The 25,172-nt window shown below is 47.7% G+C and overlaps 4 protein-coding genes across 17 annotated transcripts; 1 reads left to right on the top strand and 3 right to left on the bottom strand.

Moving 5' to 3' along the window:
• Positions 1 to 10: 10 nt before the first annotated feature.
• Positions 11 to 7,310, bottom strand: rpgrip1 (RPGR interacting protein 1). 9 transcript variants are annotated; one of them, XM_061764259.1, is made up of 31 exons: positions 7,171 to 7,310; positions 6,858 to 6,987; positions 6,713 to 6,766; positions 6,528 to 6,645; positions 6,216 to 6,421; positions 5,968 to 6,070; positions 5,759 to 5,890; positions 5,319 to 5,424; positions 5,206 to 5,229; positions 4,967 to 5,113; positions 4,818 to 4,891; positions 4,535 to 4,746; positions 4,335 to 4,411; positions 4,191 to 4,241; positions 3,936 to 4,109; positions 3,746 to 3,863; positions 3,497 to 3,660; positions 3,072 to 3,411; positions 2,781 to 2,942; positions 2,481 to 2,712; positions 2,286 to 2,401; positions 1,928 to 2,094; positions 1,797 to 1,847; positions 1,600 to 1,721; positions 1,451 to 1,517; positions 1,276 to 1,357; positions 1,120 to 1,199; positions 864 to 1,053; positions 697 to 781; positions 472 to 614; positions 11 to 388 (listed from the first exon to the last, which is right to left on the bottom strand). In XM_061764259.1, exons 2-31 carry the CDS (start codon positions 6,943 to 6,945, stop codon positions 180 to 182), a joined length of 3,894 nt encoding a protein of 1,297 aa, XP_061620243.1. In that variant the 5' UTR covers positions 6,946 to 6,987; positions 7,171 to 7,310; the 3' UTR covers positions 11 to 179. The 9 variants fall into 9 exon arrangements, 8 of the variants coding, with proteins under 8 accessions (XP_061620243.1, XP_061620245.1, XP_061620244.1 ...); XM_061764261.1 differs by having other exon boundaries at positions 2,301 to 2,401; positions 5,759 to 5,893; XM_061764260.1 differs by having other exon boundaries at positions 487 to 614; positions 5,759 to 5,893; positions 7,171 to 7,309.
• A 214-nt stretch (positions 7,311 to 7,524) lies between these two features.
• btr33 (bloodthirsty-related gene family, member 33) lies at positions 7,525 to 14,647 on the bottom strand. Of its 3 annotated transcripts, none has more exons than XM_061764149.1 (11): positions 13,907 to 14,647; positions 13,731 to 13,750; positions 13,454 to 13,605; positions 13,149 to 13,355; positions 10,958 to 11,060; positions 9,325 to 9,657; positions 8,727 to 8,900; positions 8,525 to 8,654; positions 8,408 to 8,434; positions 8,188 to 8,333; positions 7,525 to 8,119 (listed from the first exon to the last, which is right to left on the bottom strand). In XM_061764149.1, the coding sequence occupies exons 6-11, from the start codon at positions 9,652 to 9,654 to the stop codon at positions 7,697 to 7,699; spliced, it is 1,230 nt and encodes a 409-aa protein (XP_061620133.1). In that variant the 5' UTR covers positions 9,655 to 9,657; positions 10,958 to 11,060; positions 13,149 to 13,355; positions 13,454 to 13,605; positions 13,731 to 13,750; positions 13,907 to 14,647; the 3' UTR covers positions 7,525 to 7,696. The 3 variants fall into 3 exon arrangements, with proteins under 3 accessions (XP_061620133.1, XP_061620131.1, XP_061620132.1); XM_061764147.1 differs by having other exon boundaries at positions 8,727 to 8,957; XM_061764148.1 differs by lacking the exon at positions 13,907 to 14,647 and having other exon boundaries at positions 8,727 to 8,957; positions 13,731 to 13,839.
• si:dkey-183c6.8 (protein O-GlcNAcase) lies at positions 11,110 to 19,737 on the top strand. 2 transcript variants are annotated; one of them, XM_061764146.1, is made up of 17 exons: positions 11,115 to 11,437; positions 12,522 to 12,573; positions 13,063 to 13,160; positions 13,234 to 13,364; positions 13,445 to 13,616; positions 13,684 to 13,782; positions 14,517 to 14,786; positions 14,973 to 15,059; positions 15,307 to 15,761; positions 15,955 to 16,129; positions 16,774 to 16,830; positions 16,902 to 16,987; positions 17,073 to 17,177; positions 17,470 to 17,561; positions 17,631 to 17,814; positions 18,272 to 18,431; positions 18,496 to 19,737. In XM_061764146.1, the coding sequence occupies exons 1-17, from the start codon at positions 11,398 to 11,400 to the stop codon at positions 18,630 to 18,632; spliced, it is 2,400 nt and encodes a 799-aa protein (XP_061620130.1). In that variant the 5' UTR covers positions 11,115 to 11,397; the 3' UTR covers positions 18,633 to 19,737. The 2 variants fall into 2 exon arrangements, with proteins under 2 accessions (XP_061620129.1, XP_061620130.1); XM_061764145.1 differs by having other exon boundaries at positions 11,110 to 11,437; positions 17,470 to 17,814.
• si:dkey-183c6.7 (urea transporter 1) lies at positions 17,420 to 25,148 on the bottom strand. Of its 3 annotated transcripts, none has more exons than XM_061764153.1 (8): positions 24,985 to 25,148; positions 24,674 to 24,863; positions 24,409 to 24,537; positions 24,131 to 24,320; positions 22,749 to 22,896; positions 21,170 to 21,304; positions 21,049 to 21,098; positions 17,420 to 17,583 (listed from the first exon to the last, which is right to left on the bottom strand). In XM_061764153.1, the coding sequence occupies exons 1-8, from the start codon at positions 25,094 to 25,096 to the stop codon at positions 17,569 to 17,571; spliced, it is 969 nt and encodes a 322-aa protein (XP_061620137.1). In that variant the 5' UTR covers positions 25,097 to 25,148; the 3' UTR covers positions 17,420 to 17,568. The 3 variants fall into 3 exon arrangements, with proteins under 3 accessions (XP_061620137.1, XP_061620135.1, XP_061620136.1); XM_061764151.1 differs by lacking the exon at positions 17,420 to 17,583 and adding an exon at positions 19,341 to 19,989; XM_061764152.1 differs by lacking the exon at positions 17,420 to 17,583 and adding an exon at positions 19,965 to 20,052.
• Between the last annotated feature and the right edge of the window lie 24 nt (positions 25,149 to 25,172).

Here is a 25,172-nt window from a genome sequence, read left to right on the forward strand (position 1 = left end):
CATAGTGTAATTGTTCTACTTCCAATGATTTATTACATAACCTTCAACATTAACAGTGAAATAACCAATGGAAAGGCTTCAATAATTCAGTGCTGTTCAGTCACATACAGTACACTAACCAACAAGAATCAAAATTGTACACAAGGTTTATAAAATCTGTAATCAGACACTCTTTCTGCTTAGAAGTCACTGTCATGATTTTCTATGACTTTAATATGATTTTTCTCCCTCTGCTCCACTTTCTCCTCCTGCTTTTCTTCGTGCTCGCCGTCATCCTCGGCGTCCTCTGGCCGGTGCAACTCCTTGTAAATACAGCTCAGGGCTTTCGCTGCCTTCAGTGACACTTTCAAGAATCCAATCACCTCCTGCTCTTCATCCACACGCACAACTGGAGAAAACGCAGACAAAACAATGAGGCTTCCCCAAGCAAACAGACATAATCCATTTCATCGTCACAGCGAGCTAAAGCACCGAAGACACGCCTACTGTCAATTTGCCGTTCAATGACATCGTTTCCTGTCAGCAGCAGCTCCTGCAGATCCAGAAAAGCATAGCCGACATCCGCACATTCTTCGTCGTCGTCCATTGGCTCGCTGACAATTGTGAACTTTAACCTGCACAAACACACACGGAACTTCGTGTGAAGGAATACGTAAGGAACATAAATATCCTTTCGGGCGATGTAAGATACTATACCGGCCCTTATTGGGGTCAGTGCCCTCCAACATGGTGTACAGATACTGTCTGAGTGGAACTGACAGTGAACCGTCCACATAGATGACTTGCAGAGTGAGAGAGGGATTTGCCCATCAGCAAAAAGAAATCTTTGAGGCCACGCAGTCTTTCTTTCCCTCTGCGCTCACCTCGTGTGAAGTTGTAGTGAATCTCCTCCCCCGCAGTGGGCTTGCGGAGGGACACGGGCGTCTCCGTGGTCTCCACGGGGACGCCCAGCAGCCGATATTCCACATACACGCGCTGCACCGAGTTGTCCAGCGCCACGTGCGAGGAGGGTTCAAAGGTCAAAGACAGGATCTCGACTCTCAGTTTGTGGCCCTGAGAGGAGGGAAATGGAATTTACCATGAGATGCTTTGAAAATATGTTTTAATTCGTTATTTTACCTGTCTTGTCTTTTGTCTGGGCGGAATAATGAGGTGGTCGCATGTTGATGTATTTGAAGACTCTGACGGTTCTTCAGTAGCTCCACAGTATAAGAAAAACACACTTTCCATTATTCTGTTGGTGACACCAACCCGCAAAGTAAGGACTGTGCTTACCACTCTCGCTCACATCCTCTTTTGTCTCTTCCTCCAACTCCTCCACTTCATCCACTGAAACAACATCCACAGAGGGAATATTCTGAAAATCAGAACACAATGCATTATTATTATTCATCATTATTCTCCTATACCCGCCATGATATTATATGACCGACTTCCTATGAATTCCTACCCGAGTACCAGTCTCACTAGCAGAGCTTTTTCTGAACCGTGACTCCATGAAAGAGGTTTCTTGAGATCTTAAGAGTTCAAATGAAGGGAGTTCTCTTATGTTAAAGTGTCCATATGCTTCAGTTTTTAATTTCTGTAGGTATAACGTACTTTGACATCGGTGGTGAATCAGAAGACGCGGTCAGTGAAATAGGGGGTCCCTTGTCGTGTAGGCCAAGTGACCTCCTATCGGATCTCTTCGTCCTGTCTGGTTTTATGGAGTCGGGGGCAGGCTGCCAACAGAGAGCATTCGGAGCGTGATCATTATCCGGCTAGTGTACTCCAATGTTGTGCTTATAAAACCTCACACAAGCGTTTGTCTTCTTCTGTCTTGTCCTGGGTTCTCCTGGGCCAAGTTGCTGAGTTTGGGGGAAAACACGTAAAAACATGGGATATCCACAGCCATTGGTAAAGTCAGCAGAAAGAAAGCGAACAGTACCTTCACTCTGGGCTTGGCTATGGGCCTCTGTGACCCTTGCGGTTCTTCTCGTCTCCTCTCACTGCTTCCTATGGCATATGCTGCCGATTGAAAGGGGTATTTCCATTTAATCAGCACCCTGACCGTGCCCCGAGGACCCCCGGCTGGATCGCGCAACACATAGTCGCCTGGAGAAGAAGAAAACAAAGATTGAGCCCACAGCCGGGAAATTCACTACAAAGCAAATGATACAATACAATATCATGAAAATAACAAGACCCCTTTGGATTTCCGTACTGTTTGAATCCAGGCTATGAACAGAAATGTCTTTTTTATTATGTATATATATATTTTTTTTTTGCTTTCCAAGTGCACACACCCGTGATCTCCTTGCCTGTAGCCAGTGCTCTCAGTGGGATGGGTGTTTTCGCTAGGTAGGCTGGTGGGATCTGGTCATCGCTATCATCAAACACATACACCCAAAGACTGCTTGACCTGAGCAAATGAATGAATGTACATTTTCATACTTTACCAAAAGCCATCTTAAGTCCAAAATGTTGTTCTCCCAGCATACCGCAGGTAGTGCAGCACATCTGCTGTGACTGCAAGGGGGTAGCTGGCGGTATCGTGAAATATTGGGTCTGCAGCGCCCTGGACAGTTTTGGACACGTGTGGCTGCAGGTCGTAGAGCCTGTAGGTCAGGTATGCATCAGGAAGTATCCCTGGCCATTGCCCACGGAGGCCTTCGCAGTGCTCCAGCAGCAGCAGCAGCTCGTTGGGGATCCCGCCGCCGTAGTCGTACAACTCCCGCAGCGGGTAGAAAGTGACAAGTTAGGGATGAGAACTTTTTATAATAGTTAAAAGATCATATTTACTGCGTGGCTGCCTTCTCGCCAGCCCAGAGTGATGTGAGTTGGTATTGTCTGTGTTGCTGTGTTCCCGTCACTGTCTCTCATCGCCACGCCCTCCCTGGGCTCTGCGGGTGGGAACAAGCGCGCCCAGAAATCCACAACACCGACTATTTCCCCCTCAGAGCCTTGATAAGAGATACAAGAATGCAGGGATGCAAAATTCCAGATATTTACTGGAATTTTTCCACCCCTTTGCAACACTACACAAATGTGATGCCTTTAGACCATGTATCAAGAAAATGACTCTTCTGCACCTGTGATATTGACATAACCATTCATGCGCTCCCCTTTCCTCTCCATTGCACCTATGAGGGACAAGTGGCCACTTCCGTGAGTCACAAAGCGGACACCTCCCATTGCCTGGTGGAGTTCCACTCTGACCCTTGAGCCCTGAACTCGCAGCCTCCCCAGATCACGGGCTGTCAAAGCGTAGCGGGAGGTGAAGCCATACTTGGGTTGGCTTCCCTCAACCAGAGGCGTGGAGTGAACTTCAAAGTCCAAAAGGCTGTAGGTGCAGAAGGTCACCATGTCTTCAGCTTGGTCTCCGTAAAGGTTGCCCATATTCCGAAGGCTGCCTGGGGTAAAGGTGGCAGCCTGAAGTAGAAAGATAGCAGGTTTTTGGCTTCCAGATGGATCACATGGCGCTTCCACCCAGCCATGAATGCAAGTATTATTTTACCTTGATGTGGAGTTCCAAGAGGGACTCTCCAAGCCTCAGCGGAGCACACAAAATGTCATCCTCAAAGGGCTGGACTACTTCCTGGTCCCCTGCTGGCCACGTGTACTGTACTGGCATGGTCCCTTTGTGGTTCTTGGTACTGTATGCAAAGGCTTTCAACTGGGCTTCAGAGCACAAGTAAGAAAGGTGAAATGCATTTTCCTTCCCATGGAAGTAAAGTTCGAACATGACACATTGTATGGTTGCTACCTTGTAAAGCGTTGATCTGGCGAGCTCTTTTGGATAAAACATTGTCTTTCTCTGCCATTGCCATCCTCACCTCCTTCTCCTCTCTCTCCAACCTTTTCTTCATTGTCTCCAACTCCCCCTTCAGATGGAAACAATTTTGTTTGAAAGGGGAAAAGATTGTGATTTTTTGATATGGAGGACACGACGGCACCTGAAGGTCTTTACTGATACGGTGCTCCAGCAAAAGGAGGCTCCTGGTTTTCTGCAACTCCAGCACAGTCTCGGCGTGTGATGCCTGGATGTTAGTCAGCTGGAGGTCCTCCCTCGTGCCCTCAGGCTCAAGGAAGCGTAAACCCTCCCTGCTCTCCTGCTGCATCCGGAAGGCCTACAGCATGCATGTGCGAAGATAAGGCTTCTGTAAAGATCCACCATTGAGGAAAAAAAATGACTCTCTTTGCCTACAAACCTTGATCTGTAAAAGTGTCTCACTGAGCTCTTCAGCACTCATGTCGAACACCTTGATGACGAGAGTGAGAGAATGAATAGTTTCAAAGAGCTAAAACAATGATCTGTCGGTGTGTTATACTGTACGTCATTTCTGTGAATTAACCTTGGTGACAGAGTCCAGTCTGTTTTGTAGGCCAGACATTTGTTCTTTGTACTGGAGAACCTCCTCTTCCAGATGTTCTAGTTTGGTTAAAATAATAATAATAATCAAAATCAAAGGTGCTTATTGATTAAGAGGTTTGTTTCCATACTTGAGTACTTTATTAAACAATGATGAAATCTCTCTATAACAGGTCAGTATACCCTTATGTTGCTCCTCCAGTATCTCCTTCTCATGTCTGAGCTTCTCAGTCTCTGATTGCAGTCTGCTTCTCTGCTCCTTCTCGGTTTGCAGCATTTCCGTCAGAAGCTGAATGTCCACCCTGCAGACGCTGTCCTCCGGCTCCTCCCGATGCACAATGACCTCCCTGTGTTTGTCCATGTTGCCGTCATGGCTGTTGTAAGTAGATAAAGTACTAGGGAAGGGGAAGATACAGAAACGTGGATCAAGCATATTAAGTTTGCTGCATATATTTTGTAGTCTTACCTCTCAAGTAGGGAGTCGTAGTTTTCTTTTATCCTTTCCTTCTCTCCCTCCAGGTCTTTTATACGCTCTTGTAGCTGGAAGAGAAACAATCCTGTTGTTGAATGGCTCTTCCGGTGAAAGTCCTGCACGGTTCTTGGTGGCTTTCAGACCTTGTCCAGGTTTTGAAGAGACAGGTTGGCAGTTGTGAGCTGAGCTTCGAGTGTCAGTGCTCTGTCCCTCTCCTGCTTCAGCTGCTCGCTCAGCTCTTCCGCTTTCTCCAGAAGAAGAGTCTGACTTTCCCTCAGGGACCTCTGACTCTGGAAAGGCAATTTAAATAATTCAAATTATTATTCAAATCATGAATGTGAGCAGTCAGCATGATTGTAATAACTAAGTGCGTCCCTTTTACCTCCTCTAGCTGGTTCTCATAGACCTAGAAAGAAAAAAAAACATGACAACAATGTACAGTTGTTTCCTAACCTCCTCCTATTATACTTATTGTTGTGGCCTATAGTGTCGCACCTTTTGCAGATCAGCGATCTTCTCCTGCGTGACCCTCAAGGTGACGCTCTTCTCAGAAAGCTGCTTTTGGAGACAGATCACATCCACGTTCTCTCTGATGTTTATCCTGAACAGAAAAAAGTGTATATACAACTTGTAGCCATCCAATTATTAGTACTGTCTGTGTAGATTTTCAGTCATCCAGGTTATGACAATCAGCAAAGGTTGAATTGAGGCAATTGGACTTTTCTTGTTTGTTGAAGACATTTCACCTTTCATCCAAAAGGCTTCTTCACTTAAAATGTGGGGTTTCCCTAGTTATGCCTTTGGAAATTCCACACATAATTTAGAACTGAAGAGGCCTTTTGGATTAAAGGTGAAATGTCTTCGAGAAACAAGAAAAGTCCAGTTGCCTCGATTAAACATTGATGAAAGTACTGTGACGTTTCTGTGGTCCTCACTTGTGCCTCTCCGCCTGTTGCCTCTTCATCTCTCTCACGGTTCCCTCCATCTCTTTCTCTTTTTCTCGGAGAGTGTCCCGGAGGGTCCGGGTGGTCAGCTCTAGCTCCATCACCCTCATCGGCTCGCTCACACTGCTGGGAGGACGACAGGGAAGAAGAAGAAGGGTTGGAAAGGATTTTATTTTCCCCTTATTTTCTTTCCCTCCTACAATTTTTCCACGTCTCCTCTGGTGTCCTCCATTGTGGGACAGTCGCGAGGCGGGGCTGTGTGGGTCGCCCTCCTGACTCCCCCGTCCACTTCTGCGCTTTTACCTTTGGGGAGGAGAAGGAGACAGAAAGATCAAACTGTCTTTTTACTGTGTTTGCAAGACAAGTTTCCCTTTGGGACGAAGTATACTAAACAGGTGGAAGCAACTGGGAATATAACTTAGCACCTACAGCCAGTAAACCGGCACACCTTTGCTGAACCTGTACGGAGTGCGACCACCCAGGTCGAGAATGTGCTGCTTGGCAAGGCTGAGTTTGTTGTGCAAAACAACTTTCTGGCTCTCCAGCGTGGCCAAGCGGGTTTCCAGTTCCTGCAGGGCATCCTCCATTTCCTTCTCCTTGGCACCGCCGGACCCCGGGCGCGCCTGATGGAGCCGCATCAGTCTGGTAGACATCCTTCGGGAAGAAAAGGAACCGCTCAGACGATTTGAGACTTTTGTTTTCCGGAATTGGATGTTTTTATGTGCTGCTTTGTACATGCATGGTGGACTATGCCGGGCACCTGCGCATCTTTTGCTCCTGTGCTTGTGTGTGCTTTCTCAGCACAACGTTCTCTTCTTGCATGTGGAGGCAAAGATCCTCCAGTTGGTCCCTGGGGAGGCGAAATAGCCTCTGAGGATCTGGAAGGACGTGAGAGAAGAACAGCAACGTCAAGCCTGAAAAATGGACGCTGTAAGGTGGTCTCACCTTTTGAAATCATGATGTGATGCTTCTTCCATGGCTTCACATTGCATATGGCTTCTGCTCAGACAAGACCAAGATCTGTTCATGAATGTAGTCTTGGCATTTTAAAGCTCTTTAATCTTTAAACTTTAATGAAGTCGGAACGAACCTGGGTGAGCAGGCATGAGGCCTCCCCTCATCAGACCCACGTCTCTTACTGGGAGATCCCCCGCAGTCTCATCCACCATGGGCGACATCACTACAACTACAACTATACGCAGTCAGCCAGTTTAAAATACCTGGATGGGGTTTTAAATGGAAAGGACTACACAGTGACCAACAAGTGCAGTATTAAATACAGGAATTACTTACTGCACATGCTGATAAACACACTGAATACAATATTTTGTGTCTATTACATGTGTGTGACACTGTTGTTCTCACATTAAAAAACATAGGAAAGTGGATATTTTGGAACTTACCCTGCTATCTCAACAATTCCAAGAGATTGCTCCTCGGTTTTATCCCAGCGTATGCACACTATGCTTGGACAACCTAAATTTTAATCCATCTTCATCATGCTCTCATTGGCTCAAAGTAAACCGGAAGACAACCTCATAGCTCCATCTGCTTCTTTGGGTAATCCTGCCTGTGCACTAATCAGATTACTGTGCATTACATTGCATGCTCTCGGGTTAGTTTCAGGAAGTGAAGACATTTTTAGAGGCGCGCTAGTCTGGGGTCTGTGCTCAAGGTGAGACTCGTTGCAGGAGTTTGAAAATGGAGGGGGAGCAAACACAGGTTTAATTGGAAGTAAACACAAAACACATGCAGTATAAGAGGCACTCCAATTTTAATATCAAAATATGTTCAGTACATAAGACGATTCAAATCATTCAATAGATCAGATCATTCAAGTTTGGCAGGGTTGTTAACAACACTCGCTCTGGGTTTTTAATCAAAAATGATTAGTCAAAAATGTTTTGCTGTGTGTCTGTTTTAGTTCAATCATATTGTGACATTGTCTAAACTCACGCTTCCATCCGCTGGTCGGATGATGAGCGGTGAGCTGTTCCTTCCGTTGTCGCTCACATCTGGGTTGAAAAGGGGAAATATGGCCTCTGTGACGTGAACGTGTGTAAAGGAATAGATGTGTGCCTTGGCCTCGGCGTCATAGAAGGACACCGTCCCATCCGCCACGTCCAAAAATAGTCCGATGACCTTCGGGCTCTTGGGTAGACACAGAAGCCGCGCCTGTGCCGCACAGGCCCAGTACTCAATTTCCCTCCTCAGACAAACAGCCCAGTATCCGTCTTGTGGGCTCAGTGTCACCAAACCCTTCCGGTTGACGGACGCCTGAGCCACACCCAGGTCCCATGACGTCTTGTCCCCCACCTCCACCTCCCAGTAGTGCCTCCCTGCGGTGAAACCCTGCGTAAAAAGACAGACTGTCTTCTGTACTTCTCTTATTCTGCTCCATCAATTTTATCTCGAGTTACCTTGGTGGCCAGCACACACGGTACGGTGTCAAAGCGCTCTGGCAGGTCTGGCAGGTTCTGCTCAACATCTCCATCCTGAACCCGTCTCGCATCCTCAGACAGTACGAGCCACGGGTTGGCTGTCCTGGGGTCCAGATAAACTTCAGCTACAAAGGAACACAATAACTGATATGATCATTCCTGAGCCATGAACATGATTTTAGAGATAAGGTCTGGCTACCTGCATACTGCCGCATCATGTCATGCTCTGCAAGTTAAAAAAACAAAAAAAAAAACAGTTGAAAGACAGCTGCCATGTGTTTGACAGTTTCTTTCAACAATGTGCATTTTGCCTGACCTTGAATTGCAAGTATTTCTAAAAAAGAGCATAGTTGTTGATCAATGTTGGCCAACGCTCTCCTAACAATCCCCAAACACGGGTGTAAGTCGACGAGGCTGCTGCAACAGGACTCTGACGCTGAAGACCTCTGACACATACAAGTTGAAGCGAGCACAATATCTCAAAAGGTAAACGATTTGCAGCTCGGATCGCCGCTGACCTGCAGAAGATCGAGGCAGCCGTCGGTGTGCACAAGGTGCTGCATCTCCCTACTTCTCTCCAGCTCCTTGATCTCCAGCTCCAGCTCTGCCGTCAGCCTCTGGGCTCGGTGCTCCATCCTGGCCTGCCGCCTCCGAATGGTCTCCAGCAGCTGGACCCGGCTTCTCTCCAGCGTCTGGAACAGAGCAGAGAACATCTCTGCGCTGCGCTCTTTTTCCAACTTGGTATTTTCCTGGAGACATCATTGAAACATATAGTTGTAATACAGCAGTTGTCCACTATTTGCATGGGAAAGGGATCGATTTTGAAGCGTCATTTTTTATACTTGGCATTTTTTTTACTCACTCAAATTTGTGAGGGTTGTTACCAACACTTCTCTGTGTGGCGTTATTTTTTACGTTACATGGACAGTTACAATGCGCCACTTCAACATACTTTCTGGAACCCGATTACTACTTTCCTCTTAGACTTTGGCACCATCTTGTGGCATCTTAGGACATTACAGAAAGAGCACCAAAATACACAGAGAACAGTGACTAGGTGGAGTTCAATTTGTGACTATGTGGAGGATTTCTGTATTATATCTTCGGGCAACTCACTTTGCTGAGCTCCATGCAGTGTTTGATCTCCGCCACCTTCTGGAGTCGGTCCTGGATCATCTCCTGAACCTCCGAGTCCATCTGCTTCCTTCTGGCTCTTATCTGCTTGGACATTTCCTTGGCGAAAGAGTTCTCGCAGAGCTCCGGCCGAGCGACGAAGAGCGTGTCGCATTTGGGGCAGCTGGAGGCGACACTCTGGTCCCAGCAGGATGTGATGCAGCTAAGGCAGAAGCTGTGACCGCAGGGAATGGACACGGGCTCGGAGAACACATCCTGACAGATGGCACACTGGAACAGCGCCTCTGACAAGAGAGTGCTGGGGGAGGCCATGACCTTGACGAATAACACTAGTCAGAGTTGGCCTACATGTGGGGACCTCAGCAAAATTCTAGTTTGGGGCTCTCTATTTGTGCCAGTTATACAGATTAGTGATTAGTAATACATCAAAAATATAAGGATGGACACAAGATTCCAAGCGATAACACAGTAAGTGGGATACTAAATGTCATCTCGGCCACAACTCGAGGCCCAGGGGCCGGATCCAGCCTGCCGTGTCACTTTGAAGCAAATAAAGTGTGCCTACTTCACGTTGCTTGCTAAATGGGTTTGTTATTTTCATTTTAGAAAACAATCTGCACAGAAATTGTCATTTCTGCACCAAATCCCTTCCTAGAAAATGAAACAGTAGTTGTATACACGAAAGAATAAAGTTCACAAATGCAGTTCTTTGCCTTGTATGCATAGGGGAACCAATTTTGGGAGTATGTAGCACCCGTTCTTTGTGGTTTTATATCGAACCAAACATTACCAATGGTTTTATATAACGGTAAATGAGAACCAAATGATTCTTGGATATTAAACGCTCTATGATAAAGTCAACCAACCTTTAAATAACTCCATGATGCTCTAGAATCAGCGGTGCTGAAGTATATAGACCTATCATGTGTTTTAAAGAACTAGTAATGAACCACAGTGGTGTACAATGACGCAATATGGAAACAGGGGCTATAAACAGTAGAACTTCTAGTGTGCTTAAAAAAATTGCATGCCACAATTTTTCAGGAATGCTGATTTAAAATTCGATTTTTGGTTAACAACTGTGGCCCTTGGAGGAAAAACGTTTGAGTCCTCTGATATATGCCTACTAAAACTAACAAAAATAAACCAGTATACTGTGCATTTACTTTAAATATATATATATTTATATATACGTTTATTTTTGTGCAAAAATAATTTCAAGAACAACAATAAAGAGACTATATTGAATCAACAAAATGTCAAGCAAATACTCAAAAAAACAAAAACTAATATTTAGTTGAAGAATGTGACACCTGGCTCTGTTGTTAATTGCTCTTGGGGGCCCTAATTGGGTCGGATGTGCAAAAGATGTTAAATGAGCGGGATCACAAAGTAATCCCATGCCTGGACGCTCCAACTACATGCTTACTAGGCGACACAACAACTTCCTTATCATTAACAAAGCTGCTCAAAGTCCAACATGATTGCATGGACGTGAAATGTGAAAGTTTGCTCCCTCATGTTGCATTTAATCTGCTTGCTGGAATCAATAGGAGAAATATTTGATGTCGTTGAAGTTAGAACAGATGTAGCTGAAGTTTTGCATCGGTCCTACCTTGATGTTCTACAAGGAAAATGTCTCCGTTGAAACGATGAATGCCAATGTAAGCAGTTCGGAGCAGTTGCAAGTTCTGCACTTGGCAGGCAAGCCGCGCCTCCTGGGGGAGAGTTTTTGTCACACACAGGGAGGAGTAAAACGTCAGGTGCATTATTGGATTTAGTTTTCATTTATTCCAATTAAAAATTCTGAAACAATATGCGTGTTGAAATACAAAAATAAACAAGTCTGGAAATGGACATAAAGCAAGGCGACTGTGGAATTTAGAAAGAACGAGCTTTTGCTGTGCGCGTGAACGCATCACCGGCGGTGAGCGTGGCAGTGAGAACCGAGGAGAGGATGAAGGAGGAGGAGGAGGAGGAAGAAGCAGCATGAAGCGTCCAGCCGCCACCTAGGCTCAAACACGGCTTCCCTGGTTGTCTCGCAAGGGATGCAAGATGGAGGCGAACCAGCACTTTCTTTGCGGGGTGGTGGAAGGTAAGAGCGGTTGTCTTCAGCATCCTTCCCCCATCACATCGTGTGATTGACTCCTTTCTCCCTCCTCCACCTTCTCCATCCGTTTGACCTACATTTTGTGTGGGCACTTGATGCCGCGCGCATGTGAAGGTGTTTATTGGCCGACGAGTAGCCATGCGCCAAGATATCATCCGACCTGGGATATGTGGATGGGCTCACTCTGCTTCTATGGAAAGGCACTGGTGGCCGTGGATGTGCTAGAAAGAGGGATACGGAGGCATTGAGGGGATAGTAACGATGATGCCGGTGCATACATTTGAAGATGACAAGGCTTAGTATGGATTGTGAGGGATAGGGTTGATAATATTGTACTTAGCTCATTTAGTTACATGGGCGGAGGAGAATAGAAACAGCTTTCATTATGATGGAGGCACACGCTGGTGACCAAATACAGGAGTGGCAAATCATATTTTTAAAACAATGCATTGATTTCCATCAATGCAGCCATCATACCATCAGCAGTAATTAATAATCAGTCACGCAAACTGTTCATTAGGCTTTCATTCGAAATAGATTGAGTAAATACGACCAACACTCGCCATTGCGGTATCTTTCTACAGTCGGTAATTAGTTCTGCACACACAGCACTCCCCACATGCCAGCAAGGAAGGAACTTCCAGACCGACAGGTAAAATTAGTAGTACGCCATTGTGTTTCTGAGTGACTTGCCGCTGGTCCGTGTTCTGCGTTCACGAAATACAGACGTCGCAAAGGAAGGAGAGAAACACCGGCGATGCTCCCGAATCTAAAAATAGCAGACGTTAGCCAGAGATGAATAATGTCGATGGTAAACACAGGATGAGCGCATGGGATGAATGAGCTTCACAGGGGCGATTTAGGAGGAATTGTTCATTCTCTCCAGTGACTAAGCACATTGGCACAGCGCCAAGCTACGGTGGTATGAAATGATGCAGGTTCATTGACCGTACAGAACTGAGACTCTATTTACGGTCCTGGACTCAAAACAAAACAAAAAAGACAACATATAGCATGTCCCTCCTCCAGGGCCTTCATTGCATTTATATCTTTTATCTTCCATCAATAGGTTTCTATGGGAGGCCTTGGTCTATGGACCAGAGGAGATTTCTCTTCCAGTGGTAAGTGTGCCACCACTGTGTGTGCGCATAGTCGCTCTATATCTGTTGCTCCATTTTCGGCATCCATTTGTTCTACATAAACCCATGAATGTCTGTTCACTACACGTAGAAAGACTTCTGTCGCCGTAGCAGCAGCCAGGCGTGGAGTGGGCACTGCGGTTATTTATAGAGCCACTTCTTTAGGCTCAAAAGTAGGCGGTATTCAGGGTTGCGTAAGTTTGGCACAGTGGGAACCGAGTGGAGATGGTGGATGGGTGCACAACATGTACCATCTGTCCAGGAAGCGCGGTCCACCTACAAACAATTTATGTGTTTGTATGAATGATTTCTGTGTGCTGGTACCATGCCATTCATAACTCAGGAGGTCATTTCCAGTAAATTACCCGCAAGATCAATACAGTGCTGCTGCTACCTGACACGTATTGTCTCGCAGAGCATGGCATAACTGCAGACAATATGAATTTTTTATATTCGCTTTCTCTGTGCAAGGATGCAGAATTGGGGTTTAAACACTTACCTGTATGGTCCAAAAGATGACCTGAAGCATAGATTGTTGTGGAGAGAAGTCTATTCACCTGAAGAGGAAGGTAAGAACGTCCCATTCGTCCCTCTGTCGAGTCCAGCTTCTTCTTCTCCCGTCTTCAAATGCCGTCCTCTCAGGTCAACTGCGCACTCTTATCACGGAGGCCCAATCGAGAGGCCTAAGGTTCGTTTACGCCCTCTCTCCCGGTCAGGACATCGTCTTCTCGTCCTCCTGTGACCTGACTCTCCTGAAACGCAAGCTGAGACAAGTAGGCAATACTTCACACACTTCAAATGCCTTCACCCGCTTTGACTTTAGCAACTTGTATCGTGTCGTGGATGCACGCAGGTGTCTGACCTCGGTTGCCAGGCCTTCGCCATCCTGTTCGACGACATCGATCACTCCTTGTGTCAGGCTGACAGTGAGGCCTTCTCTTCATTCGCACATGCTCAGGTCACCGTAACCAATGAGATTTACCGCTTCTTGGGGGAGCCGCCCGTCTTCCTGTTCTGCCCCACAGGTATGCACCGTGCGGAACTCTTTCAAAGCTTTACTCGTCAACAATGAACTTCCTCTCTCCTTTTTAGAGTACTGCAGTTCTCTGTGTTCCCCCAGCGTGCAGAAGTCTCCTTACCTGCAGACTGTTGGCGAGGACTTGCTTCCCAACATCACAGTAATATGGACAGGTGAGGCACCAGAATTGGTTACCAGCTTCTCAAGGCACCCGGGAATCACATCAACGGATTTCTCGGGGAACCCTTGAGAGACTGAAGACATAATGATGTTGGGAAAACACTAAAAGCACGGTACCAGGGACCTCAGGCAAGGCCAGATGATCTCAGGGTCCTGTCCAGTCCTCTGTGTCTCACACCCAATTCAAGACTCTTGAACTCCAGTTTTTGGTGTCAAAAATGTGTGTACCTTGGAGCTGAAAAGTTGTCAAAGTCTGGGGAAAAAAAAGGCTGGAGTCTGAGCAGTTCTGCTCACGAAGAACTTATTCTTAACCACAGAGCAACAAATTGATGAGCTTCTCCAGGGAGAGTCTGACGGACAATGGACAAACAATGACTTATATCCACACTATCATTTCGCACAATCACATCTTCGCTAATTGGCCATTCCTGGATAGGCTGATTTTGAATCGTGTCATAACTGTAAGCATATTTGGCTAATCTCTTGAGGTTTACTTCTTAATAGTATAGTATAGTATAGTATAATAGTAAGTACGACTAATTGTCTCGCTATGTTTCAGTCCTGAATGCTTTCTTTGAAGTCTGTTTTCTCTTTAACTGAGTCACACATTCCCTAGTTTGATACAATTCAACTGATTGTACCGCAATACGGGATTATTGTTATTATCATGATCTTTTTTCAAAACTTCAGAGCCGCCTGCACTTGCCCTTCCCTCTGCGGCCTACAGGTAGCAAGGTCATCTCTCGGGAGCTTTGTGTGGACCGCCTGGCCGAGGTGGAGTCCGTCCTTCAGCGCCCGCCGCTCATCTGGGACAACCTGCACGCCAACGACTACGACTCCCGCCGGCTCTTCCTGGGTCCATTCAAGGGCCGCGAGCCTTGGCTGAGAGGCCACCTGAGGGGCCTTCTCCTCAATCCCAACTGCGAGTTTGAGGCCAACTACATCCCGCTGCACACGCTGGCAAGTTGGTACAGAGCTGGAAGCCAGGAGAGCAAAGGTGATGTTGCATAGATACAAGGCAAAAATAGTACATCTTGTAGTATATTTGGCAAATGCTTACTTGTGTCATTTGGGTGCTTCTGTGATTAAAAATTGTTTGGTGAAAACAATAAGGAAAGTGCAGAGGGATGATTCTGTCACCAAAGTACAGTTGTACAATAATGCAGTTGTTTCTATCCTCTAGATGAGGAGACAGATTATTGTCCCGACAGAGCTTTGTCTGCTGCCTTACACGACTGGATGGAAGAACTCAACCAACCTCTACAAGCAGGTACATATACTAGGGTATATATAGTGATTCCCAAATGCTGCGCCACAGGAAATGATCCAGATTCACTTCATTGGTCAGAAAATTATTGTTGACTATAAATGTATGGCTCAATAAATGTTGTGCAACACTGGTCTTAATGGACAAGTATTGGACCTTCAGGAACACCCTTTACAGCAGTGAAAGCGTTTGCTTTTCTGGCAAACCTATTGCAATGATGAAACATATGTACATATAAATTTGTTCCCAGGTCGGCAGCGCGCACGAGCAGAGCAGCGCAGTTCCCGATCCAAAACCCCGGACGGATCCGACTGCACCGCCACCTTTCGAGGGGCCTCTGTGGTGGCCAAACTCCCCGTGTTCCCCCTCAACTCAAGCTCTCCCCCTCCCTCACCCACTAAGAGCAAAGGGGAGAGGGAGGTCCAAGAGGGCGGGAAACGGCAGCCGGGTCAAGCCGACAACCGAGCGCCGGCATCCAGGTCCGGCGCTCCTTCAGGGGGAGGCCATGGACATAAGGCCCGTGGTCGAGGTCACTCCGGTGGGAAGGGCCTTCTGAGCGAATCCCAGGTGCGGCTGCTGGTGGGCCTCCATTATCTGCCTCACGAGCATGGCCCGTCGGCCCAGAAACTTCTCCAGGATCTCACCTGGCTCAAAAGCAACTGCCACCTGGTCTGCGCCAACAGCAAGAAGAGTTCACCTCACAAGGTTTGCAAGCCTTCTACAATGGGGGGTCCAAAAAATGTTCGCTGGGAGCCGCGCAGGAGAAAATGAAGGCTGCAAGGGCCATATTGAAGAAAACTCTTTATCTACCAGAGATTGAGATTTATCTACCCCTGTTCTACAGTCTTCTGTTTGGATCCAGTACGTGATCGTGGACTTGCCGGGTGTGTGTCCACAGGTGGATGAATGGCGGGGTCGGGCCTCTGAGTTCCTGTCTCTGTGCGAAGACATTGCGCAGCTGCACTGCAGCGTGGTGGGCGGGGCCAACCGGGCTGTGCTGTATGACCTTTACCCGTATGTGTGGGACCTGAGGAACATGGCACTTGTGGCCAAGGCCTTCGTATGCTGGCTGGGTGAGGAACACACATAACAAGAAGAATACAGTGCTGCCTTGAGACAGGAGGTGAATTTGTTCCGTGACCACGCTCATACCTCAAAACAGTCGTATCTCAAATCAACTTTCTCTAGGCCGTTAATCTGTCCCAGCCCCACCCCAACAAAATCAAAATAGTATTGGAAACATTTTTCAATGAGGAAAAATAGCACTGTATAATACTGCGTATAATACTAATGACAAATAGAATTCAACATTTTTTGCCACATTTCTTTCCTTCAATTCAATGGACATTCTGCTGCTCCTTCTGGTGTGTGCGCCTTGGCCACCTGGGGGCAGTATAACATATATCCACAGAGATGGCGGTCACAACTCAGTTAAGTTAGTAATATTAGTAGTTCTTCACAGGGGATAAATAATATATGCCTGTAAGTAGCGTTATGTTGTCTGTCTACACGTTGCGCCGTCGCGTTTGTGTCCGTTGCTTAAAGGGTTAGAACGCTGACACCCCGGTGAAAGGACGGCTCGTTTTTCAAAAAACGTTCCAGCCGGGTCACTCGTATTTCAAGGTACCACTGTACAGTGTTGACAATAATAATACTAATACGACTAATAATAATAATAATAATAGCTGCTGTCACACACCGCTCATCTGTCACTCAGATGGTCGCGTCCTGAATGACAGCGCCACCTTGGCCTCCTGGAGGAATTGCTTCCACTGTGAGTTACCGGGGTCTTTCATTGTTATTATTCCCACAGTCAGACCAAAAAGTACTATTGATTTGAGATAGTGTGCGGGAAGACCGCAGGAACGGACGTGCTGCGAGAGGAGTCGGAGCCGTGGGCGTTTAAAGGAGGCGTATCCGGGGAAGTGCAGGTTTGTCGTTCGTTTGCCGACGTGAAATGACTCGCTTTGGTCCTCCGCTCAGCTCGTGTGTCGTGCATCTCGTGCATGAGCGCAGATGCTTCTCCCAATAGGCAGCAGCAGTGAACTCTTCACTCACCCTCCTCCTCTCTTCCCCACCTCGCGTCTCTACAACATCAGGCCCTACCGCAGTAAGGACAAGGTAGGGAGCTCACGCCGCTGGTTGCGATGGTCCCAATAGGGGCAATGTCTTGGTAAGATCCATGTTAAAGGGGAACTCAACTCAAAAATCTTTAAAGCAAGAATACATTGTGTGTGCCAGCACTAGTCAAAACACAGTCTTTGATCAATATTGCATTTGTGAATTCAACTTATTCCTTATTCTTATTAAGAATTGGGAGGTTATCAGTTGCATAGCAGAATGATATGAAAACGCCAACCGGTTTAAAGTGATCAAAATAGCTAGAGAAGAAAGATGATTCGGTCCGTTGCAGGTGGAGTTGTACCGGATGGTGCGTCAGCTTCACCTGAGGTCTCAGTGTGGCCAAGAGTCGGGTGCGTCTCATCCGGATGTCGTAGGAGACAGGTGCGGGTCACGTGATCTGGATCTGCACAGACACAGATACGAGTCACAAGAGTCATTTGGCTTGTTTAGGTGTCTGGGAGCATGCCTGGCCTTGTGCCCCGAGTACAGCTTCATCTTGGAGGATGAGCTGGGCGTGTGCGGCTGTATTTTGGGCATCCTGGACGTCGGCTCTTTTGCCAAGAGGTGTCAGGCCAGCTGGTTGCCCGCCATGAGGGACAAGTACATGCCCAACGGAGGGCACGCAAACACGCAGGTGCGTACACGTGTGGGCGTGGAGGAGGTCGGATGCTGTGTGGGAGCAAAAATACAACACAAATATGTGACACACGGGTGAAACACTGAGCCAAACCGCAATCGACAGTGTGTGACATCACGGGACACGGGACTTGGCTTCATGCTAGCTGCCCGTGCTGCGCGTCAAAGCGCACACTGATCCTCCGTCGTGTCCTCCACACTGCAAGCATAGCCAGGAGGTTTCAGCGTCAGTCCAGCGTCAATACAACGCTAGCATTAGCAATGCAAGCCCACGTTGGCCACAGCTGCTATGTTGCCATAGTGACGGTTTCCAAAAATACAGTATGACAAAAAAACTGCAAACCGCCACTTTAAATAGTTCCAGTTCTAATTGGACCAGGACATCTATTGGTCGGTTGTTTTGTACAGAATAAATGGCCAGTTGAGTGCATAAGCGCCGTCTTTTTTTCACGCAGGACTTAATCAAGCTGATGGAGGAGGACCAGGGAGAGTATCCGGACTCGCTCCTCTATCACTTCCCTTCCCAGCTGCGTCTGGACAACCTGCCCGAGCTGGTGGACGTCAGCGTCAGCCGCACCCTGCTCGTCACCCTCCTGGCGGCCCTCAAGGCCAACGGTGAGGACCCCCGCGTCTTCAGCGCTCGTAATATCCTCCCGCTAACTCGGGTGCCTTCGCGCAGGTTCTCAGGGCGTGTTCTGCGAGGTTCAGCCCACCGACCGCCAGAGGCTGGAGTTCTTGACTAAACTGGGCTTCCTGGAGATCCTCAGAGGGGAAGCCAGGAGCAGAGAGGGGCTGGTGATGGCCAGGCTGCTTTGAGGACATCGTCTCTCACAGGCACACGCTGAAAAAGTCACCTTAGTCCAAACACACGCACACGCACGTGTCAAGACAAGCGTTCAGCAATGATGCACTTCTTTGCTTCATGGTCGATTTACAAAATCAAACACTTAGATGTCGTCTAAAGATGTCGAGACAAAAATAATAATAATGAGGTGGGAGCAGAGTGTTCGGATCAAATCTGGATTGAAACTGGCTTTAATTACACCCCAAACTGTAAAGTGTGTCCTGCATCCAAAATAGGACGTCGTCTGCTAGCTCCTGGAGAATTTTACACGTGCTTAGTTTAGATGGGTGTTTAGATGCATGAAACCTTGTGTGGCTATTCATAAAAATCAAAAAAGAAATGACATTATAAAGAAAGCTTGGATGTAAAAGTCACAGAGCTGTTTCAGCCGTGGTAGTTTTTAAGTCTTAAAACATAAAACATACTCCGAATGCTAGTGCATGTGAATACAAACTACATAGCGCACACATAGAAATGTTTACATTGGCTTTTTTCTGAATTCAACCTTGACATTTCATCACAGGCCAAATGAGCTGCCGCTGATGTCGCCTCCCTCGTGAAATTACAAAAAATGACATCGTCAAATGAGCAAAAACCTGCGGCAAGAAGCACAAACAACAGCACTCGCACTTCAACTGAACGTACGCACGAAGAATGTTCATTCGCTCAACAGACAAAAAGTTTGTGCAAGTATTTTGTATTCATACTTTGCTTTGGGTTGTTTTCTACAATTCACGCTCAAGCAATCAATCAATTACAGACTGAAAAGCACTTTTGTATGTTTCTTATGACCAAACGCATCAACGCTGTCTGTGAGAAGAGAATAAAGTCCCACATCTGAAAGCATGTTGATTCAAAAGAAAAGAACTAAAAAGCACTGTGGCAGAAAAGCTCATAGGCGTAATTATAGAAGCAATTTGAAAAGAAGTGTATGTGGGGCGTGTTAAGGCAATAATCCTGGGAAATATGTTGAAAATCATCCACAGCGGCAGCATTGTGGGAAAAGAACATGCAGTTATTCCTTCACTTGTGCACAATAATAATAATAATAATAATAAAAGTTGCCTTCAGTTGTCATCTCTTTTGTCTTCCGTGTGTAATTGCAATTCATCGCCTTCAGCAGATGGATGAGCGAAGCGTCTCCAGCTACACGTCGGTGCTGTTTCTTTCCGCAGCGCTGCCGGCTTCCCAGCGGCTGCGGGAGCGCAGGTTCCGCTCGGGGGCCCTGACCCGAGCCAGCGGGATTCGGTACGCGGACATACCGCCCGGCAGCAGCAGCAGCAGCGTAGCGGTCAGCGTGGCGGCCCAGCTGCACGCCGGCAGGCCCATCTGAGCGGCCGGGACCAGAGGCGCTCTCAGATCGGAAATAACGTCTCACGCGCACACCGAGATCTATCACCGATACCAAAAACTCACACTCACTCAAACAACCTCTCTCATGCGCGTCCAACAACGTGGGAGATCTTTATTGTCGATGTGAGAGTCAAACATTGTGTGTGAAAGGCAGCACGAAAACGGAAGCCATCTCAATTCTCAAATGCCGATTGGCTCTGCCATGTAATAAGCCCCTCCCTCGGTCTGCGGCCCAAAACCGAACTTGTAGCTCTCACATGAAAAAGCATTTTCTTTTTTTTCTCCTTTGTGGTTTTAGTGAGAGGATTTTTGTGTGCGTACATTTTTTGTTGGATGTGAGACTTTTTTGGGGTGCATGAGAGCTTTTTTTGCCAGTGTGACGTTTCGTAATGTGAGTGAGAGTTCATGTGCGCATGAGTTTTTGGGTTTGTATGAGTTTTATTTGGTTAGTGTGAGAATTTTGGGGGGGTGGATGAGAGAACTTTTTGTACAAGTGAGAGTTGGTTTTTGGTGTGTGCGTACGTGTGTGAGTTTTGTTTGGGTGAGTGTGAGAGTTTTTGGGTGTGGGCGAGACAGAGTATTTTGACTGTGTATGTGTGTGTGTGAGAAAGTTTTTTTGAGTGAGTGTGAGAATGTGTGTGAGTGAGAGTTTTGTCAGTGAGCGAGAGAGTTTTTTTCTGGAATGTGTGAGTTTTTTTAGGCATGTGTTTTTGTGTGTGTGTGTGTGTGTGTGTGCGTGTGTTTGTTTGTTTGTTTTTTGCAGTTTCGTTGTTGTGTGAGATGTTTTTGTTGTTGTTATTGGCCTATACTGCACCAAAAAGTTTCACTATTCAATATCGCCATTTGCACTACTAGGTACACACATACTGATTTTGCTCATCTATTTAGAACGCTTGACATGTTTTTGTTCATCGTGTCTCTCACATGAAAAAAAAAAATATATATATATATATATATGGTGAACAAAAGCGATACTTATAAATAGTATATGTTTAAGACACACAATGAACTTCCAAGGCAGTGAAGGGTACTTACAGCTCCCAGCAGATTGCTCAATGCGATGTCGACAAAAGCTGACAAGAAAGCTGAGAAAGACACAGCACACGTGAAGGCCTCAAGTGAAATTCGTGTGTGTGTGTGCGTGTGTGTGTCTTACCACTGGCGATGGCCAACAGGTGGGTCCTCCAACTGAAGCTGAAGAAAAGTCCTCCCACCGCCATGCAGCCCAGAGCGCCATTAAAGCCCGACAGACCCGAGTAGAGGCACTCGTGGCGCACGGCCATTGACAATCCTGCACACACGCGCGCGCTCATCAAACAAAGGCCCTCACACACCACAAATGACAGTGCTAAAACAATCCACATGGGGGCACCGTTACAAACACATGCATATATATATATATATAATGTTATATGAACTACTGAATATTTTATTCCGATTTCATTATGATGTGTGAAAGAATTTCAGTAGTGTGCATGAGAGTATTTGAGTAGTGATAAGTAATGGTGAATTTTGTCCCTCACGGCCCCTCAGATCCACACGTGCCCTCTGACACGCGCCCGATAACATGCAGCGTCGAACGTGCGCTGAGGAGGCTTGTTGATGCAGGTGCACCAGAGTCAGGCCGCTTGAGCGTTCCACATTTTGCCTTCTCAGCAATGTTTGGACTATCCATCCATCCATTGTCTGTACCGCTTCTCCTCACTAGGGTCGCGGGCGTGCCGGAGCCTATCCCAGCGATCTTCGGGCGAGAGGCGGGGTACGCCCTAAACTGGTCGCCAGCCAATCGCAGGGCAGATGCAAATTGGATTTGCATTACTAAACAAAATACCATGCACATGTGAGGTGCGCATATTTTTGCGTCGCCTTTCTTACATTCTACTGTAGTATCTGCGACTTTTGAACATGTATAGCGTGAAAAGGCGCGGCCAGGCCCGGTGAGTGACGTGGGCGTCAGCCCATGAAAGTGCAGCGTTAACTGTTAACTGGCTAATCAGTTTGCCGGTCTGGGTGTTGAGTTACTCGGCGCGAGTTTTATTCGAGTCCTTGGATGTTTCGTTGCGGTTCTAATTGATGCCCACCCAAAAAGGGTTGTAATTGCCTACAGGAGCCACAAGATGGTGGCAAAGTTGTTTTTATATATTAGACAAAGCTATGTTTGGCTCAATGAAGACGCAATTTACTTCCTGGGCCCCAAGATGCCACAAGATTGCACCGACGGGGTCTTCTGCCATATAGTGGACGATTTTTTTAAATTGTTCACTGGCATAGTGAGGATAAGCTGTATGAAAAATGGATAAAAATGTAAGCAGAAGCATTTGCCATTCGGCTGTGCCGCTTCATCCTGCACGTTTGCACCCCGACGCTCTCGGGTGTCGCTTTTTAAAACCGCAGCGCCGCGTGACTCATTGCCGCAAACGCAAATCAGTCCGAATAACTTGCTGCAACTTGGACTCTTTTTCGCAGACAGGCGGCGAGACGCCTAAAAGAAAACGAGGCCGCTTCAGGCCCGCGTGACTTTAATCGACAACTCGGCTAATTGCTTGGAGTTTTTCGCCGTTGCCTGTGGGCAATGGTAGCTTCTTTCCGTTTTACAGTTTGGCCTTTGACATTTGCTCAGTGTAATTGGCCAAGCGGGCTGGTAAACGTGTGATTTCAAAAGTTTTAAAACTCCCACTTTAGATAATCCCGGCTCAGGATTCCAAATATCCGACCCATCTCCACTCGACACTCACCAGCCAGAGTTCCGACTGCCGAGCCCAGCAGAGCGTGGACGGCCTGCAGGGGGGAGTAGAGGCAGAGTCCGGCCAGGATGAGCAGCGACGGACCCAGAGAACCGCAGGCGAAGATCTGGCCCACGCCGAGAGGGACACCTTGCAACACCTGCGCACCACAGAGCATCATTGGGGCGATGTTGGGGGGAGAAAAAAAAAAAAAAAAAAAAGGTCGCTCTTTTCCCCAACTGCAAGTGTGCAGAGGGCGCACACGCTTGTCATGTGAATTCAGAGACGTGTTTGTTTATATATTTGAAGATCATTGCTGAAAACCTGTGCACAGACTGAAAACTACCGTGTGTAGTACTGAATTGTGGAGATATACACAGTTGCTTTTCAACATTACAGTTTAGCAATTTTGGGGGGGGGGGGGGGCTTGGCTAAAACAGCACCACCTGATGCACTTTGGAGTCCGGTACGATATCAGAACTTGACCACCTTTGTTCTCATCGGCGATTATCTGGCACAATTGCGATGTGAAAATACATCTTGCCTTCGGATAGTCTGTTTCGTCAGTAGACTACGTAGAATGCTTGTGTAAAAAAAAAAAGGCTGGTCGGGCAGAAATCCATTCATTTCCTTGACACAATTTACAGTGGATACAATATACCATATTGATAACCACTGGCCGCGCGCAGTTTCCACAACAGCTGCCTTACACTGACTCCGTTCCACACGGTTTCGATTTTGTACACTGCTGTTGAGCAGCCATCTTGGGCAGAGTGCAAGACGAAGAAAGGAATTCTAAATAGGCTGCGCGGCAGGAGCGCGGCGGCGGAGGAGGACGACCGTGAAATGAAAGTGAGAGGTGAAAAAAAGAGGACAGGGAAGAAAAGGAAATGACTGAGAAGGGAAGGAGGCGTTCGATGACTTCAGATAGCGGAGCGCATCGCTGAAAAAGGCTTACAAACTGCACAGACGTGGACGGGAGCGTGAGGGCGCAATCAGACGGCAGCTGGTGATCAAGTGATGGAGAAGATTTAGATGCTTGCATTCCTCTGGAGGGAACTGAGGAACCATAGGAAGGACGTGACGAGGCAGACGTGATTGCTAATTAGATGCTACAAAATGCAGATGTGAGGAACAAAGAGTGGAACATCAAGAGGAGCATCCTGTACCATCTGCGCAGTCGCGCTGGCCCGTGCAGATTTCAAGTTGGCCTCGCAGGGCCAGCGAGCAGGCTCACAATAACGCCGTCTGCGCCGTGTTTTCCATTCGCAGTTTAACTCGCGAAACACTGCGCACGTGAATATATTTCATGGACCACGAAATACTGCAGCGGGGGGGGGGGGGGGGACACTGTGCTCGGAAAGGTAAAATAAATCAGATAAAATACTGAGTACCTCTGCCACACTGAGCGCTGTCACGTTGGGCGGCGCCGAGCTCGGCGGTACAGCGAGGCGGTGCGGGAAGTAGGGGTTATCTGGGCCCGTGCACAGGAAGTAGAGGACGATGACCATGTTGAAGGGAAAGACGGCAACTGGCACGTCCCAGCGGTCCAGCACTGACGACAGACCGCTGAAGAAGAAGACACTAAAGGGGGGGGGGGGGGGGGGGGGAGAGAATTCAGCTGGCGCGAGAAACACCGTTTAGCGTTTCTCAAGACGTGCGCCCGTCTCACCTCGTAGCCGAGCCCAAGCAAGCCGGCAGCAGCAGCCACCAGTACCAGTCTCCGGCGCTGTTGAACGCTCCCATCAGCAGGGACACCAACATGCCGTTGAAGCCGTGCAGTCCTCCCCACACTTCTGCCCTGCGCGCACACCATGACAGTCCCCACAACAACTTTGAAATGCGAAGTTTAAGACTTGACTTGGTTACGACTTACGGCGTACAGTGTGTAACTTACTCCCACCCCTGGAATATCCTGAAAAAGAAAAACAACCAACCTGTCTTGTCCTAAGATGACCGCTACGAGCGTCGAGGTCAGCAGGCCCGCCGTGCCCAGCAGGCCTTGCCAGGGGGAGGCCCAGTAGAGTGCGACCAGCATGAGAGCGCCACTCAGCGGGTTGTTGGCTAAAATCACCCGCGTCACCCCTCGGAGGGCCCACACGGCCAGCTGCGGCGCGAACCGCTTGTCTGGGAAGACGCGCGCAATTGACAAAATGTAAAGTCTCCACATAGCTGCAAGATCTCGCAAGCATTGGCACTTGCTGACTTCCCGCCACCGTAATACGGCGAAGGTGGTGAGTTTCCGTGCCTCGCATGTACTCATCCAAGCGCTCCATGTCCCCAGTCAGCGCCATCAGACTGCCGACGGCACGGCCTCTGTCGCCGGCGTCCCCGACCTCCGCCTTGCTGTCCGTCCGCATGGCTGCAAGTTCTCCCTTCTCTCCTTGGCGCCTCAACTCTTTCAGCCTCCGAGTTCAGCCCCCACCCCCCCACCCC

The sequence above is a fragment of the Phyllopteryx taeniolatus genome, chromosome 23 (genome assembly GCF_024500385.1).
Source record: "Phyllopteryx taeniolatus isolate TA_2022b chromosome 23, UOR_Ptae_1.2, whole genome shotgun sequence".
NCBI lineage: Eukaryota > Metazoa > Chordata > Actinopteri > Syngnathiformes > Syngnathidae > Phyllopteryx > Phyllopteryx taeniolatus.

Bases quoted from the DNA above. Each gene is read 5' to 3' on its own strand.
- si:dkey-183c6.8 (XM_061764145.1), top strand. From the start codon at position 11,398: ATGGAGGCGAACCAGCACTTTCTTTGCGGGGTGGTGGAAG. The intron at 13,783-14,516 runs GTGAGGCACCAG...TGCGGCCTACAG, and splicing joins CATCACAGTAATATGGACAG to GTAGCAAGGTCATCTCTCGG. The intron at 17,815-18,271 runs GTGCGTACACGT...TTTTTCACGCAG, and splicing joins GAGGGCACGCAAACACGCAG to GACTTAATCAAGCTGATGGA.
- btr33 (XM_061764147.1), bottom strand. From the start codon at position 9,654: ATGGCCTCCCCCAGCACTCTCTTGTCAGAGGCGCTGTTCCAGTGTGCC. The intron at 8,655-8,726 runs GTCAGCGGCGAT...TGTATGTGTCAG, and splicing joins GCTGCCTCGATCTTCTGCAG to AGGTCTTCAGCGTCAGAGTC. The intron at 8,435-8,524 runs GTCAGGCAAAAT...TTTAACTTGCAG, and splicing joins AGAAATACTTGCAATTCAAG to AGCATGACATGATGCGGCAG.
- rpgrip1 (XM_061764256.1), bottom strand. From the start codon at position 6,945: ATGTCGCCCATGGTGGATGAGACTGCGGGGGATCTCCCAGTAAGAGAC. The intron at 3,661-3,745 runs GTAGCAACCATA...TGTGCTCTGAAG, and splicing joins CCAGATCAACGCTTTACAAG to CCCAGTTGAAAGCCTTTGCA. The intron at 2,402-2,480 runs GTATGCTGGGAG...TCATTTGCTCAG, and splicing joins GATGTGCTGCACTACCTGCG to GTCAAGCAGTCTTTGGGTGT.
- si:dkey-183c6.7 (XM_061764151.1), bottom strand. From the start codon at position 25,096: ATGCGGACGGACAGCAAGGCGGAGGTCGGGGACGCCGGCGACAGAGGC. The intron at 24,864-24,984 runs GCACGGAAACTC...GCGTCTTCCCAG, and splicing joins CTTGGATGAGTACATGCGAG to ACAAGCGGTTCGCGCCGCAG. The intron at 24,538-24,673 runs GTTGGTTGTTTT...GTGTGCGCGCAG, and splicing joins GTCATCTTAGGACAAGACAG to GGCAGAAGTGTGGGGAGGAC.